The 17,922-nt window shown below is 41.3% G+C and overlaps 1 protein-coding gene and 1 long non-coding RNA gene across 5 annotated transcripts in view; one reads left to right on the top strand and one right to left on the bottom strand.

The window, feature by feature from the left end:
- rad52 (RAD52 homolog, DNA repair protein) overlaps positions 1-11,911 on the top strand; it is a 37,506-nt gene extending 25,595 nt beyond the window's left edge. For all 4 annotated transcript variants that reach the window (XM_048549646.2, XM_048549644.2, XM_048549645.2 and 1 more), the window contains 2 exons: positions 8,056-8,238; positions 11,017-11,911. In XM_048549646.2, the coding sequence (XP_048405603.2) occupies positions 8,056-8,238; positions 11,017-11,078 (245 nt within the window). In that variant the 3' untranslated portion in view covers positions 11,079-11,911. The remainder of the gene's footprint in view (positions 1-8,055; positions 8,239-11,016) is intronic.
- Positions 1-17,922, bottom strand: part of LOC125461165 (uncharacterized) — a 41,847-nt gene extending 23,925 nt beyond the window's left edge. The window contains exon 1 of the long non-coding RNA XR_007249416.2: positions 17,813-17,922. This is a non-coding gene — a long non-coding RNA (uncharacterized LOC125461165). The remainder of the gene's footprint in view (positions 1-17,812) is intronic.

Here is a 17,922-nt window from a genome sequence, read left to right as displayed (position 1 = left end):
GTTATGCATTGCTTGTCATAACTGTGGCCCTGTCCTTTTTATTCAGCAAGATTTAAAGGGTAGTGCCATGTGAAAAGCAATTTCTTTTTCACAAGCCTTGAGTTGTAATGGTACCTCCAAACTAAAATATTTGACCATGTATCATCAGCCAGCTGGACACCTCCCGCTGAGATCCCCACCAGTCTCTCCAACATAGAAGTAGGGAGAGTCAATCATATGGCCCACTAAGGGGAATCTTCTGAAACTATTCCAATTTCCCATTCACACTCCATACTTTGACTCTCTTTCTTAACTGGCACTACATTCGCCACCAAGGCTCAGCAGCAGTGCGTACTATCTGAAAGACACAGCAGAAATTTACCAAAGATCCTTAGACAGCACCTTCCAAACCCACTACCCTTTCCATCTAGAAGGACCAGGGTAGCAGCTAAATATAAGGCAGCCCATCACCACCTTCAGGGGCACTAAGGAGAGGCAATAAATGCTGGCCAGCCAGCCATGCCCAGATCGCACAAATTGAGTTTGGGGGGTTGGGAGTTGGGGGGAGAGAGGGCGCGATTTGCAAGTCTAGGATCTTGACAATCACTTCCGGAGCATTTCATCAGTTTCAGTTCCTTAAGCTTCCTTTTTTTTGTCTCTGCTATTAATTTAATGTGAAGACAGATACAAAGTATTTGTCAATCATTGCCTTGGTCGTCATTTCCAGTGATAATCTGTCTGTCCCTCTAAAGGACCAATGTTTACTTTAACTTGTGAAAAAAAACTTGGTAAACCTGGTTGGGCCACCTTTTCATATTTCTAACTGTCTTGATCATTTTGACTCTACACTCTTCAAAATATTAATACTATTTTAAAAGAAAATACTGCTATTACTGAAACTCTTGTGGGTTGGGGGAGGTGGAGGAGAGAGAGAGAAACACTGAAGAAATGCAGCACATCTGGCAGCATCTTTAGAGATGGTGAACGTTTTGAGTCTGAAATGTTCACTTTTTCTCTCCACAGATGCTGCTCCAGCATGCATTTAATACTATTCTTAAATTGCCCAAGTTAGCGAAAGATGAACATTTCTCTTTTAAGATCTTGCCTATAATGGAGTGTACATTTTTAAAGTTCTGTATCATTTATTTACATCTTTCAAGTTGCTTATTTCTTGGCTGAGTTTGGTGATACAGCGACTGAAGAGGCCAGACTTCTTCCCTGTTAGGGTGTCTCTGATAAAGCCAGAATGTCTGAGAGCTTCCTGTTTCAAGGATAGATTCGCTCTCTTATATGTAGTTTTGCAAAGAAGAGAGAGCAGGAGTAGGCCATCTGGCCCCTCGAGCCTGCCCTGCCATTTAATAAGATCATGGCTGATCTTTTTGAGACTCGGCTCCACATACCCGCCCACTCACCGTAACCCTTAATTCCTTCACAGTTCAAAAATTTATCTAGCCTTGCCTTAATAAACATTCAGCGAGGTAGCTTCAGCCGCTTCACAGGGCAGGGAATTCCACAGATTCACAATCCTTTGGGTGAAATTATTCCTCCTGACCTCAGTCCTACACCTGCTTTCCTTTATTTTGAGGCGATGCGCTCTAGTCCTAGTTTCACCTACTCGCGGAAACAACGTCCCTGCCTCCACCTTTAAGAATATGAAGGGAATAGATATTTTTCGATAAGATCTCCCCTTATTCTTCTGAATTCCAATGAATATAATCCCAGACTACTGTCTCTCCTCATAATCCAACCCCTCTGGAATCAACTGAGTGAATTGCCTCTGCACCCTCTCCAGTGCTAGGATATCTCCTCTCAAGCAAGGAGACCAAAACCGCGCACAATACTCTGGGTGTGGCCTGACCGGGAACCTATACACCTGCAGCATAGCCTCCCTGTTTTTAAACTTCATCTGTCTATCAACGACACACAAAACTCAATTTTTCTTTTTAATTACCTGCTGCACCTGCAATCCCACCTTCAGCAATTCTTGCACAAGGACACCCAAGACCCTCTGCACAGCAGCGTGCTACAATTTTTTTACCATTTAAAATATTGTCCATTTTGCAGTTATTACTACCAAACTGGATGACCTCACACATATCAACATTGTACTCCATTGGCCAGACCTTCGTCCACTCACTCAGACTATCTATAGTCTTCTGTACTCTTTTTGTATCACTCATCTTAGTGACATCTGCAAATTTTCACATTGCCATACTTAGTCCCCAACTCCAAATCATCTACATAAATTGTAAACAATTGAGGTCCCAACATTGACCCCTGAGGCACACCACTAGCCACTGACCGCCAACCAGAAAAACGCCCATTTACCGCTACTCTTTGCTTTCTACTGGTCAACCAATCCTCTACCCATGCCAATACATTACCTGTAATATAGTGCAACATTATCTTGTGTAGCACCTTGTTAAATGCCTTCTGGAAATCCAGATATACCACATCCACAGGTTCCCTATTGTCTACCATGCAAGTAATGTCCTCAAAGAATTCCACCAAATTAGTTAAACATGACCTACCCTTCATGAACCCATGCTGGGTGTTCCCAATGGGACAATTAGTATTCCGATGTCTGTCTTCTTCCTTAATGATTGACAGATTCAAGCATTTTCCCCACTAAAGCTAAGATAACTGGCTTATCTGCTTTTTGTCTACTTTTTTAAACAGTGGCATCACATTGGGGTGGTTCCCACAGATTGGAAAACAGCCAGAGTCCAGTGAATTTTGGTAAATAATTACTAGTGCACTTGCTACTTTGCCCCATCACCTCTTTTAGTACCCTGGGATGCATTTCATCAGGGCCAGGAGACTCGACTACCTTCAGCCCCATTAACTTGCCCAGCACTGCCTCCTTAGTGACAATGATAGTTTCTAGGTCCTCACCTGCTATAACCTCCTTGCCATTAGTTTTCAGCATGTTTTGTGTCTTCCACTTTGAAGACTGACAAAATAATTGTTTCATGTCGCAGCTGTTTTCTCATTCCCAGTTAATAAATTGGCCTTCTCATCCCCTAAAGGACCAATGTTCACCTTGGCCACTCTTATGACTTACGTATTTATAACAGATGCAAAAATTTCTATATTCTGAGCTAGTTTACTCTCATAATCTTACTTTTCTTTGTAACTTCTTTTGTGGCTTTCTTTTGGCCTTTCAAGATTTCCCAGTCTACTAATTTCCCACTACTCTTTGCTTTTGTGTTTTTTTTTCCTGAATCTGATACTTTCCTCTTATTTCCTTCGACATCCCTGGCTGGCTCTCTCTATCACTGGAATATACTTCTGCTGAGCACTGTGAAAAATTGTTCTGTAAGTCCTCCACTGTTCCTCAATTGACCCACAATAAAGATTTTGCTCCCATTCTACCTTAGTTAACTCTACCCTCATTCCTTCATAGGTACCGGATTTAACCTTCTCACGCTCCAGCTGTACTTTAAATTCGACCATACTGTGATCACACCTTTCGCGAGGATCCCTCTCAGATCACAATTATTCCTGTCTCATTACAGAGGACTAGATCTACGAGAGCTTGCTCCCTCATCAGTTCTGTTACATATTATTCAATGAAATTATTGCGGATACATTCTATGAACCCCTCCTCAAGGCTGTCTTGACCGACCATGTTTGACCATTTGATATGTAGATTAAAATCCCCCATGACAATTGCTGTATCATTTTTACATGCATTAGCAATTTCTATGTTTTACTGCCTGCCCCACTACAATGTCATTATTTGGTAGCCTATAGACCACACCTATCAGTGATTTCTCCCTGCTATTCCTAATTTCCACCCAAATGGATTCAATGTTTTGTTCAGTAGAACCTATAATCATCTCTCACTACTGCCTTGATATCATCCTTAAAAATCAGAACACCACCACTTCCCTTACCTTTTTCTGTCCTTCCAAACAGTTTGATACCCCTGGATATTTAACTCCCAGTCATGACCATCCTGTAACCATGTCTCTGTAATGGCCACTAAATCATACCATTTGCTGTGATTTGCACCATCAACTCATCCACCTTCTTTCAAATGCCCCAAGCATTCAGGTAAAGAACAAAACAAGGAACAAAGGAAATTACAGCACAGGAACAGGCCCTTCGGCCCTCCAAGCCTGCACTGATGGAGATCCTCTGTCTAAGCCTATCATCTGTTTTCTAAGGGTCTGTATCCCTTTGCTCCCTGCCCATCCATGTACCTGTCCAGATCCATCTTAAAAAGACACTAACATGTCTGCGTCTACCACCTCCGCTGGCAACACATTCCAGGCACCCACCACCCTCTGCATAAAGAACTTTCCATGCATATCTCCCTTAAACTTTCCTCCTCTCACTTTGAACTCAGGACCCCTAGTAATTGAGTCCCCAACTCTGTGGGGGGGGGGGGGTCTGTGTAAGAGAAGCTTCTTGCTTTCCACCTTGCCTATACCCCTCATGATTTTGTAGACCTCAATCAGGTCCCCCCCTCAATCTCCGTCTTTCTGATGAAAATAATCCTAATCTACTCAACCTTTCTTCATAGCTAGCCCCCTCCATACCAGGCAACATCCTGGTGAACCACCTCTGCACCCTCTCCAAAGCATCCACATCCTTTTGGTAATGTGGCGACCAGAACTGTACACAGTACTCCAAATGTGACCAAACCAAAGTCTTACACAACTGTAACATGACCTGCCAACTGTTGTACTCAATAGCCTGTCCAATGAAGGAAAGCATGCCGTATGCCTCATTGACCAGCGTGGCCACCTTCAGGGAACAATAGACCTGAACATTCAGATCTCTCTGTACATCAGTTTTCCCCAGGACTTTTCCATTTACTATATAGTTTGCTCTTGAATTGGATCTTTCAAAACGCATCACCTCGCATTTGCCTGGATTGAACTCTATCTGCCCAACTCTCCAGTCTATCTATATTCTGCTGTAATCTCTGACAGTCCCCTTCACCATCTGCTACTCCACCAATCTTAGTGTCATCTGCAAACTTGCTAATCAGACCACCTACACCTTCCTTCAAATCATTTACATATCACAAACGGTGGTCCGAGCACAATACCCTGCGAAACATCACTGGTCACAGGTCTCCAATTTGAGAAACCCCCTTCCACTGCTGCTCTGTTTCCTTTTGCCCAGCCAGTTTTTTTATCCATTTAGCTACCACACCCTGGATCCCATGTGACTTCACTTTCTCCATTCAGCCTGTCATGGGGAACCTTATCAAACGCCTTACTGAAGTCCATGTATATGACATCTACAGCCTTTCCCTCAATCAGCTTTGTCATGTCCTCAAAGAATTCTATTAAGTTGGTAAGACATGACCTTCCCTGCACAAGAGCATGTTGTCTATCACTGATCAGCCCTTTTTGTTCCAAATGGGAACAGACCCTATCCCTCAGTATCTTCTCCAGAAGCTTCCCTACCAGTGACGTCAGGCTCACTGGTCTATAATTACCTGCATTATCCTTGCTACCCTTCTTAATCAAGGAGACAACATTAGCAATTCTCCAGTCCTCCGGGACATCACCCATGTTTAAGGATGCTGCGAAGATATCGGTTGAGGCCCCGGTCATTTCCTCTCTCACTTCCCTCAATAGCCTGGGATAGATCCCATCTGGACCTGGGAACTTGTCCACCTTAATGCCTTCTAGGATACCCAACACTTCCTCCCTCCTTATGCCGACTTGACCTAGAGTAAGCAAACATCTAATCATGTCCCTCTCCTTGGTGAGTACCGATGCAAAGTACTCATTAAAAATATCACCCATTTTCTGACTCAATGCATAACTTTGGTTCTTTATTCTTAAGTAGGCCAATCCTTTCTCTAGTTACCCTCTTGCTCTTTATATATGAATAAAAGGCTTTGGGATTTTCCTTAACTATGTTTGCTAACAATATCTGACGTCCCCTCTTAGCCCTCTGAAGTCCACGTTTCAGATCCGCCCTATATTCCCAATATTCTTCCAAAGCTGCTTCTGTCTTCAGTCGCCTAGACCTCATGTATGCTTCCTTTTCCCTCCTTAGCTAGTCTTTCAATTTCAGCTGTCATCTATGGTTCCCTGATCTTGCCTTTTCTATTCCTCATTTTCACAGGAACATGTCTCTCCTGCATGCTAATCAACCTCTCTTTAAAAGCCTCCCACATATCAAATGTGGATTTACCTTCGGTTTTGCCCAATCTACATTTCTCCAGATCCTGCCAAATTTTGGTGTAGTTGGCCTTCCCCCAGTTTAGAACTCTTCCTTTAGGATCTCTATCATCTTTGTCCATGAGTTTTGTAAAACTTAAGAAATTGTGGTCACTATTTCCAAAGTATTCCCCTACTGTAATTTCAACCACACTGGCCGGGCTCATTCCCCAACACCAGGTCCATTATGGCCCCTTCCCAAGTTGGACTACATACATACTGCTCCAGAAAACCCTCCTGGATGCTCCTTACGAATTCTGCTCCATCTTGACCCCAACACTGAGTGAATCCCAGTCAATGTTGGGAAAATTAAAATCTCCCATCACCACCACCCTGTTGCTCCTGCACCTTTCCATAAACTGTTTACATTATTTGTACCTCTATCTCACACTGTTGGGAGGCCTGTAATACATGTAGTAACATTGTTACTGCACCCTTCCTATTTCTGAGTTCTACCCATATTGCCTCATTGCTCGAGTCCTCCAATAGTGCCCTCCTTCAGTACAGCTGTGATATTGTCTTTGACCAGTATTGCAACTCCTCCACTCCTTTTACCTCCCCCTCTATCCTACCTGAAGCATCGATATCTTGGGACATCTAGTTGCCAATCATGCCCTTCCCTCAACTAAGTCTCAGTAATAGCAATAACATCATACTCCCAGGTACCAATCTAAGCCCTAACTCATCTGCCTTACCTACTACACTTCTCGCATAGAAACAAATGCGCTTCAGACCACCTGTCCCTTTTTTGTGTTCACCATCTACTCCAACTACTATTCCCTTTAGTCACGCCTACTCCATTTATCTAGTTCCCTACAGGCTTTAGTTACTACTTCCTTTCTGTCCAATATTTGGTTCCCATCCCGGTGCCCCATTAGTTTAAAACCTCCCCCCCACCCGCCGACAGCGTTAGCAAAAGCACTCCATGGACATTGGTTCCAGTCCGGCCCAGGTGTAGAACATTCAATTTGTAATAGTCCCACCTTCCCCAGAGCTGGTCCCAATGTCCCAAAAATCTGAACCTCTCCCTCCTGCACCATCACTCAAAACTCGCATTCATCCTGGGTATTCTTTCATTTCTGCACTGACTAGCACGTGGCACTGGTAGCAATCCTGAGATTACTACCTTTTGAGGTCCTACTTTTTAAACTTGGCTCCTAACTCTCTAAATTCTGCTTGTAGGACCTCATCCCTGTTGGTGCCTATATGCACCATGACAACTCGCTGTTCACCCTCCCCCTTTAGAATGTTCTGCAGCCGATCGGAGACATCCCTGACCTGTGATCCTGGGAGGCAACATACCATTTCGGGAGTCTCGTTTTCGACCACAAAACCGCCTATCTACCCCACCCCCTACAATTGAATCCCCAATGACTATAGCCCTTCCACTTTTTTTTCCCCCGCTCTTCTGTACAGCAGAGCCAGCCACTATGCCAGCCAGCTGCTGCCTAAATAAATGAAGGCTGCTGCCGCTCAAGGTAAGCATTTTAAAGTGGGAAAAACTGGTAACGTGCCCTCTTGCCAGTTTTTGCACCACCTTTTTGGGTCCTATTACCTCCATTACTAACAACTCTTGTTCTCCATCCCTTTAACTATTTTCCTAATTTTCAATGGAGTTGAAGCTTCCTCATCACCTGCTAACCTGCTCTACCTTACATTGTTATTCTCCCTTTGTTCATGTATATTCCCACAGTTTACTTGAGGCAGGAATTAATAGTTTGAAAAAGGAGGGGTATTGGTCAGGAGAACAAATAAAATCTCAAGTGAATTTTTCAATATAAGTGTCCTTTCTATTGTTAACATGAGTATAAACTTTACCCCCTATGATATACACAGAAGTTGAGGCAAAAGTAGGCTTTGTTATAACCTTTTTCTTCTGAAACAGATGATCCTGAACTCTGGGATATACCTCTGGATGGTAGTAGTACTGACAAATCTAATGTCCCTTACCAAGGGCACGTTCCATCTACACCACCCGTAGGCCAGCACCACATGATGACACGGAGCAGAACACCACAAAGGATAAATTCTCCGCAACAACCCCACAATGCATATAGTCATAGACCAAGTAAGAATGTCAATTTCTATGATATGGGAGGAAACCACTTGTAACTACTATAATTCTGCTAGTCTTAAAATTGAAGCTTTCATTAAAAGTTAGTTCAACATATAAAAATCAAGACAAACAAAAAGGAGTACAAAGGCTGCATTATTTTTTAAGTCAAGATCTAGACTGGTTATCTGTCTGATGAATGAACTTTGAAATTGCAGGTTGCAACACTGAATGTGCAGGTCAAAGTTATCTACTAATACAATTAGTAAGTCTTACTAATTATGGCCTAAAGAAGTTCAATAAACTTCATGTATGGTTTGCTTACCATTTGAGTGTATGCATGGCCTTATTTTTAGTATTTTATTCTGCCTGATATAAAAAATGCCGTTCGACGACTGCAGTACAGTTTTGTTCCTAGATTGGACCAATGTTCTAGTGAAAAGGGTATATAGATTGGTCAACAGGACTTGAAACTCGAAATTGGTGGGAAGGATAGAACTCCCAGTATAATGGCCAATGGAAAACAAAGCAGCAGATTAAAATCTGTGGGGGTGGATTCAACTGCATGGAAAAATAGGAAAAAATGAAAGGAAAGGAGAACACAAGTTCAGACTGTTTGGAACCAAACTTCAAGCACACTGTTAAAACAAATGACAATGAGAAAAGTAACAGTCTGAACACATACAGTATGTGAAATATAGTAAATGAGCTTGTGGTGCAGACTGAAATTAGCAGCTATGATGTAATGGGCATCATGGCGAAGTGGCTGCAAGGGGATCAAGACTGAGCGTGAAACATCGAAGAATATACGTCCTATTGAAAAGGTAGGTGAACAGACTGGATGTGGTTGCCTTATTAGGAAGGAAAGAAATTATCAACAGCAAGAAACAAAGTAGGGTCAGATGATGTAGAATCTGTATGGGTTGAGATAAAGATACCACAATGGTTTGAGAAAAATAATGGGAGTTACGTACAGGCCTCCAAACAGTAAGTTTGGATTTAGGGCACACTGTACACCAGGAGATATAAAGGAGTGTCAGAAAGGCAAGGTTAGTGTGATTGAGGGATTTCAACATGCAGGCAGACTGGGAAAATCATGTTGGTGATGGACCACAAGGAAATTAATTTTTGCAATGTCTGACATGGCTTTTTGGAGCAGTTCCTGGTGAGTCCACTGGAGAACAGGCAGTTCTGGATTTAATGATTGCAGTGTGGCAGACTTGATAGCGTGAAAGAACCTTTAGGAGGCAGTGACCATAATGAGAGAGAATTTACCTGCAATTTGAGAGGGAGGTGGAGGAATCAGATGTAACTATATTACAGTTAGATAAAGACAACCACAGAGGCGCGAGCTGACTGCAAATCTCTGGTAGAGAGGCCCAGCAGGAAAGAGCAGAAGAATAGCAATGGCAGGTGTTTCTGGGAATAATTTCCAGACACAGCAAAAATTCATTCTTTGAAAAAGCAAGGTAAAGACAGGAGGTGGCAACCATGGTTGACAAGATAATTCGGGGACAGCACAAAAGCAAAGCAAGCAAGCATACAATGTGACAAAGGGCAGTGAAAACCCAGAGGATTGTGAAGCCCTACAAAGACCAGTAGAGGACAACGATCAAGAAAATAAGGAAGATGAAGTATGAAGGTAAACTGGCTAGTAATGTAAGAGAAGATTGTAAGAGTTCTTTTAGATGTATGAAGAGTAAAACAGAGGCAAAAGTGGACATTGGACTGCTGGAAATTTAGACAAGTAGAAGTAATGGGAGTCGAAGGAATGGCTGAGGAACTGAATACGTACTTCGCGTCTGTCTTCATGGTGGACGACACAGTAATATCTCAAACATTTGAGAATGAGGCCGGGCAGAGGTGTGTGCGGTGGCCATCACCAAGTAGGTGCGAGAAAAACTGAAAAGTCTGAAGGTGGCTGGACTACACCACAGGTCTGAAGATGACAGTGGAAGCATTAGTGGTGATCTTTCAGTATCACTGGAGTCAGAGGGTCCCAGAGTACTGGAAAATCCTAATGTAACCCCCCCTCCCCCCTTTTTAAGAGAGTAAGGCAAATGATTGGGAATTACAGGCTGATTAGCATAACCTCCTGTTGTTGCTAACATTTGAGTCCATTCTGAAGGATGAGATTTCTGAATACTTGGAGGTGCATGGCAAAATAAGGAAGTCAGTGTGATTTCAAGGGAAGGACATGCCTGACAAATCTTAGAATTCTTTGAGGAGGTAACGAGCAGGCTAGACCAAGGACAGCCAGTGAATATTATTTACCTGGACTTCCAGAAAGCCTTTGACAAGGTATTGCATAGGCAGCTGCTGAGTGAGGTAAGGGCCAATAGAGTTAGAGGCAAGGTGCTAGCATGGATAAAAGATGGGATATCTGGCACAAAGCAGAGTGGGGATAAAGGATGACAGCGAGCGACTAATGGTATTCCACCAATGTCAGTTTTGGAACCACAACTTTACACGATATATTAATGATCTAGATGAAGGAACTGGGGACATTCTGGGTCAGTTTGCAGATGATACAAAGATAATTTTGAGGGACAGGATACTATTGAGATGGGGAGGCTGCAAAGGATTTAGATGTTAGGAGAGCAGGCAAAGAAGTGGTAGTTGGAGTTTTAAATGGGGTTTAAAAAGACATATCAGCCATAATCGAATGGAGGAGCTGAGGTGATAGGCCGAATGCCATAATTTCTGCTTCTGTCATATGGTCTATTTTTCTAAATGACTGCATTAATTTAAATGCCAGCTATTTATCTGAAATACCTTTCCCTTCTTTCCTAGTGGGGTCCAGTCCTTCCCGACAAGGACAGTTCATGAAGAAACGGAGGTTGGAACCGGCTTGAAAAGATCAAATGACAAAACACTGTAATTTAACAGACATACATATTTTAACTCATTATTGTATGGCTGTTATTTTTCACTTTGCTGCAGCTCTGGATGTTTCTCCACAAAGTGCAGGGTTTTAAGGGAAATTTGACTACATTTATTCATGAGTGCTGGTATACATTCACGGTCTACATCATGCACAAGTGAAAAAAGACAAACATTCTTTATCTGAGGCATAAAACACAGGTGATGGAAATGAACTACTATTCAACTTTGTATTTTTTTTGACCAACGTTTGTTAATTTTCTTGACTTTTCCTTTTCAAGTTGATTTCAAATCTGTTTTTGTAGATGATGTCTCTGAAGCATCTTTCACATGAGCACAGTGAAGGAGGCAGGTTATGTTGTGGCTTTCCCTCAGGTTATGGATTAGACTAATGTATGCCATCATGCACATGGAAATATTAAGGGGACATCAAAATCAGACAACCACAATTGGCATTTTAAGAAGTATCTTGATAGAGAATTGCGGGTTGGGACACAGTCCGTTTTTGTCTACATAATTTGATAGCTGATCTGAAAGTATTAGCTTGCTGGTTAAGGATGAGGGTGGGTTGCTTTATAAAAGTGTCCCTGCACTAACTGCAGTATTTTTTTTTGCATTCAGTCCTATAATTTTAGCTACCAGACTATTTTATGACGTTGCTTAGAAATGATTAATCTTTCACAACATCTGCAGTTGCTCACAAATTTTCAAATTATTCACAGCACTCCAGAGCAAAACACATTCCATTTACTTTGTAACCAAGTTACAGACAACTCTCCTGACCTAATTTTCAGATCATCTGTAACTGCTTTATGTAAGTGCATTTCAAATAGTGGTATTAATGTCATTTTCTAGATTAAAAAATTCCCTGATTTTTAACTTGCGTTGCTGTAGCACGTTTTATTATGTAGTCATGTCTATTGTAGTTTGAGACAACAGTTAAGTTGGAAAATAGAAGTCTACTGCATAAATAAGGAAGGAACTGGCTTGTTTTGTTTCTGTAAACTCGACACTAACCTTCTCTAAGATTTTTGCAAAATCTTAAGATGCTTCCTGCCCTTAAACACAGGCTGCACAGAATTTTGATCAAAGGCTTCTCACCATTTTTAATACCATACAGCACATAAAAAGTCCAAGCAAGTTGTACTTAAAGTTGTTGGCAGTCTTCACTGCTGCATGTATGTGATCCAATCAAACTGTCCCTGGGCCACAGTTTGTCAACTAACCTGGGCTAATAGTTGAAAAATACGTTAATCGACCTTCAGGTATTTGGTTACAAGTTATTTAACATATGCAACACAGCCAATATCCTCTAACCTTTTCATGACTTCTGCTAGCAAATCTTTATTGCAGCCAGGAAAGAGAGCATGTGTTTCAGATTGAAATATGATACAAGCTGAAGCCAAGAATCATGTGCCTCCTTGAGGTATCACACTTGACGTTGCTTGTTGAAGATGGCAGAGGTGTAGGTCAAAGTGTCATTTTTGTTAGGCAAGGACATTAAATTTCATGGAACTGAGGAAAAACAGGTAAGGTACAAATTACTTTTTAAAAATGAACAGTTGAATGGCTGAAGCAAGTGGAGCTAAAAGGAAAGTTGTTTTTAAATATTCAGACATGCTGCCTTCAAGCTGAGATGTGTCCCTACTATATGGTGTCATTGGTGATTTACTTTTTCGTTGATTATCTGTACTGATCATAGCTTAAACCAAATAGCCAGTGTTTGTTTTTTTTGAGTAATGCAGGACATGAGGAAGCAAACTTTGGGTCATAATAATGAAATCCTGGTAATGACCTTGGGCATGCATCTTAACAGCATTCACTGTGAAGAAGGAACCTAACCCTACATTCAAAAGCTTTGTTTATAAAACTATTCGAGCAGTGGGAACAGTTCAGGTTAATTTGATTAAAAACTCTCCTACTGTCTAACGGTTTATGACAAGTACTCTTATTATGACCAGATATCAGAAAAGTCAAGGAAATCTTGAAAGACAACCCTAATGTGACTTACCACTGAAGGGATGAGCTCAAACAATTAAGACAGGGACAATAGAACTGCTATATATCCATCCAAATACCGCAGCAAGTATTTTATAATTTGGAAATCTGGGGGAAAAAAAGCAAGTGTGTAAATGTGGAAGGAAAGAGTTAACACTTCACCTAGACTTTAGGATAGAAATCCATGAAACTGATGGCCAATTACTAACATGGCTGTGAAACTGAGTGGCAAGCGACAAAGTAGGGATAAGGTAGGTGCTCACATTAGCAGGATGTGACCAGAGGTATGCCACAAGGACATTCATATGTAAAGTTATTCATATTATGTATTAATGACTTGGGATTTTTGAGAGACTGCATATTTCTTTCCCCTAATCAACCTGCCCAGTGATGTTATTACATACCTCTGGAGCAGGTGGGTCTTGAACCCAGAATTCCAGCCCAGAGATAGGGACACTGCCACTGCCTTCACAGGAGCTATTATTGATTTGTGTCATGGCATAAAGTCACATATCCAAATTTGCCTTTGACAAGTTAGACAATATTGTAGATAGATATCAATATATCTATATAGATATATAGCTCACCCCTTCAGTGGTAAGTCACATTAGGGTTGTCTTTCAAGATTTCCTTGACTTTTCTGATATCTGGTCATAACTGTATTTGTCATAAACCATTAGACAGTAGAAGAAAGTAGAGTTTTTTCATCAAATTAACCTGAACTCTTCCCACTGCTCCAATAGTTTTAGAAACAAAGCTTTTGAACGTATGGTTAGGTTCCTTCTATCAAACAGATATCAAACAGATATCAAACAGTGTAGATAATGGTATTGAATTACAAAGGGATTTTGATAGACTAAATGAAGGAGCAGAGCTGTGGCAGGTGGAGATTAGTGTAAACAGGTGTGAGGTTATCAATTTAGGACTGTAGATAGTTGGGTCAGGCTACTTTGTGGGAGTTAAATACAGTGAATGTCCAAAGAGACTGAGGCGTTCAGGTGCATGGATTTTTGAAATTTCACAAACAGGAGCCGAAAATAGTCAGGAAAGCTAATGGAATGATTCTGAAAGAGATACCTGAGGAGATTATGGTGGAGTCAAGGAGGGTCCGAGAGGACAGGAAAATAGCAAATGTAGCGTGCCTGTTCTGGAAGGGAGGGAGGTGTAAGACAGCAAATTTATAGTCTGATTAGACTGACCACTGACATTACTAAGATTTTAAATATGAGACTGCAGAATACTTGGAAGTATGTGGTAAAATAGGCCAGAGTCAACATGGCTTTGTCAGGGGAAAGTCATGCCTTGCAAATCTACTGGATTTCTTTGAGAAGGTAACTAGCAGGTTGGACAAAGAAAAGCCAGTGGATATGATCCGTTTGGATTTCCAGAAAGCCTTTCCCAAGATGCTACATAGGAGGCTGCGAAAAAGGATAAGACCTCCATGGTATGAGGAAGTACAAGGAGGTACAATTATGCTGCAGTATCAATTTGGGCATCACATCTTAGGAAGGATACATTTACCTTAAACATAGATTTAGAAGAATGACCGTTAGACTTCAGGGGTGAAGTTGTGAGGGGAGATTAAAATTAGGCCTGTTTTCTCCAAAATTTGGAAGGCTAAGGGGTAATCTGATCAAAGTCTTCAGGGTATTAACAGGAAAAGAGAGGGTCGGCAAAGATAACTATTTCCATTGAGGATTCTGGAACCAGGGGTCATAATCTGAGAATTTCTGCCTGAACCATTTGGGATAGATGTTAGAAAGCAGTTCAGCACACTTATGGTGCTAGATGTTTGACTCTCTTTTCCATAAGTGACAGTGGATGTAGGATCAGTTGATAATTTTTGAAATGAGAGAGATAATACCTTTGCTTCACAAAAATATTAAGGAATATGGGCCAAAGGCAGGGATATGGAGTTAAGCCACGGGTCAGTCATGATTTTCATGGAACAGGCTCAAGGAACTGAATGGTCTACTCATGTTCTCTACATTAGTTGGGATGAGAAACTGCTTCCTTTAAGTAGTATATGGTTGAGCACTTGTCAAAACATTCAAGGTTAATGGGCCAAATGCCAATCAAGTGGGACCAGTGTTGTTTGTGTTGGTGTAGATTTGATGGGCCAAAGGGCCTCCTCTGGACTGTATAATTCTGTGAACTAGCTTCAGCCAAGACTGAGGGGAAACTGAATCTTTAGCACTTGTGTTTTTCTTTTTCCCTGCCACTCCCCTAGCTCGTGTCTATCTCCTAATCAAAAGGCAAGAAACAAAATCCCAGAACACTGAAACCAGTTCATAGGAACAAAGAGCACGAGTCGAATGCTTGCCCCTTTTGAGCCTGCTCCCTCATTCAGAGATTATGGCTGATCTGATTTTAGTTTCATTTTACATTCCTGTATGCTGCTGATCATCTTTCATCTCTTGTCCAGAACCTGTTGACCTCAAAACCAGTGGATTTAATACTGACTCAATAAGCCCAAAGCAAATTACTATTATTTACTTTCTGCTGCTTTGGTCAATGTAATGTGGATATAAAATGTGTTGAAAGCAGTTTAGATGGTTTTGTAGACTGATACCTGTACAGACCAGGTTCTGGTCATGAGCAAAGCAAGTGGGGGTCTTGCCTCAATTGAAGCACACATGATTATGAATGGTATTGTTACATCCCTATGGAAATTTACTTGTAGACAGATCCAGAACTAGGACATGTTTTAAAATTTGGAAGTTACTGTTTTTTGAGCAAAGGTGAAAGGAAGTCTTAAGGATTATCCCTCAAAAGGACAGTGAAACAGGGTCATCTAATAGTTTTAAGTTGTAAGAAGATTGATTTTTGTCAAACAAGGAATTGGGGTGGATGTGAATATAGAATTTAAAACACAAACATGGTTGTATTGAATGCAGAAGCTGACCTGAATTGTAAAAAGACTGTAGCCAAAAATACTATGGTTGTCACTAGTTTCCTTGGGATGAGTTGCACCAGCCTTCAAGAACACTGTCCTGTTACTAATTTTTTGACATTCCTCAGCCATGCTCTCAGCCTGTATGAGAACATTTCCCATCAGATCCTTTCATCAGCACAAACTTTGACCTAACAAGATCACAGCCTGGGGCATTATCTCTCATACACTGCCATGTTTCCATTATTTGCAATTTCTCATTTGCAGTGATTTTATGAATTTTACTCAGGTTTGATCCACAGGAATAGGTTATTCAAATTCTGAGGAACAAGGTTTTGTGGGTTAATTATCAGAATCTCTTTTTCACAAATTATTAACCTTTTAAACAAGTTACCAGTTCAGTTTCCCAGTTCAGTTGTAAATATTCAGAAGGAATCAAACTGACCAACATCACAGCCCTATTCAACATTCCCACCAAGAGAAAACAATCTGAGCTGTTACTGTGAAGGAAGAACCTTCCCCTGTAAGGCAACACTTTCAGCCAAGGAATCCTCTTAATGGCTTCCAAAGTGAGCATATACCAGAAGAAAGGAGACCAAAATAGTCCCCAATATTCCAGATGCAGTTCCATCTTTGTCCTGTACAATTGTAGCAAACGTGCCCCACCTTCCAAGAGTAAAGACCACCATACCATCTCTGTCACTTTAAATTTGACCATAACTATTGCTTTTTTAAAAAATTCTTTAATGGGATGAGGGAGTTGTTGGCTAGGCAGTATTTATTTCCTACCCCTAAGTGCCCAGAAGGCAGTTCGCAATCAACCACATTACTGTGGGTGTGGGTCTGGAGTCACATACAGGCCAGACCAGACAAGGATGGTAGTTTCCTTCCCGAAAGGACAGGAGTGAACCACATGGGTTTTTTATCTCCCTGACAATACACAACGGATTCCTGGCCATCAGTCGATTCTTAATTGCAAATATTTTATTGAATTCCAATTCTACCATGGTGGAATTTGAACCCAGGTCCTCAAAACATTACCTGGGTGTCTGAATCAACAGTCCAGTGATAATACTACCAGGCCCTTGCCTGATGTTCAAGGACAACACATTCTACTTCACTGCAACATTGCGCAGTCTCTCCCTTCTTCTTTTGTCTTCATCCCAAAGTGAACTACCCCATTTATATCCTTTTGAGAGTTTTGTATCCTTACACCTTGCCTTCTTGGAGTTAAAATTGTTTCAAAGGTAGTAAAAACTGCAGATGGTGGAAAATCCGAGACAACAAGGTGTCGAGCTGGATGAACACAGCAGGCCCAGCAGCAGAGAAGCTGGAAAGCTGCTGTTTTGGGCCTGGACTATACATTTCTGAAGAGTCTAGCCCAAAACGTCAACTTGCCTGCTCCTCTGACGCTGCTTAGCCTGCTGTGTTCATCCAGCTCTACACCTTGTTATATCTTACCTTCTTGCTTTGTTTTCGGCAAACAGCATAGTTTGTTCCTGCAACACTTTAAATTTTCCAACTTGAAAATGACCCACTTATCTTGGCACCAATGTCATGTTTGCCCTTTTTTTTTGATCATACCCAACATGAGCTTTTTAGCTTGCATTTCAACTAGTTCCACTTGATTTAACCTGTTTGGTACAGCTACAAAAGATTTTTAATTAGTTAGTTAAATATTAATTCCCTCTCTCAAAACCACATCGATTCTGCATAATTGATTTTCTAAAGGCCCTGCTACGAATTCCTGTACAAGTCTAGCATTTTCCCAATGACAAATATTAGAAGAAACAATAGGCAAGTTCATCTAAGTACCTTAACTTTTGTCTTCTTCTGTGAAAGCATATCCAATACACTTTTCAAAATCACTGCTGTTTCCCAGATTCACAAGGGAATAAGTCTTCAGCTACTCTTGTTTTACAGTC

The sequence above is a fragment of the Stegostoma tigrinum genome, chromosome 18 (assembly GCF_030684315.1).
Source record: "Stegostoma tigrinum isolate sSteTig4 chromosome 18, sSteTig4.hap1, whole genome shotgun sequence".
NCBI classification, from domain to species: domain Eukaryota; kingdom Metazoa; phylum Chordata; class Chondrichthyes; order Orectolobiformes; family Stegostomatidae; genus Stegostoma; species Stegostoma tigrinum.
Note: the sequence above shows the minus strand (reverse complement) of the source record. Positions and strands in the feature narration are given on the sequence as shown.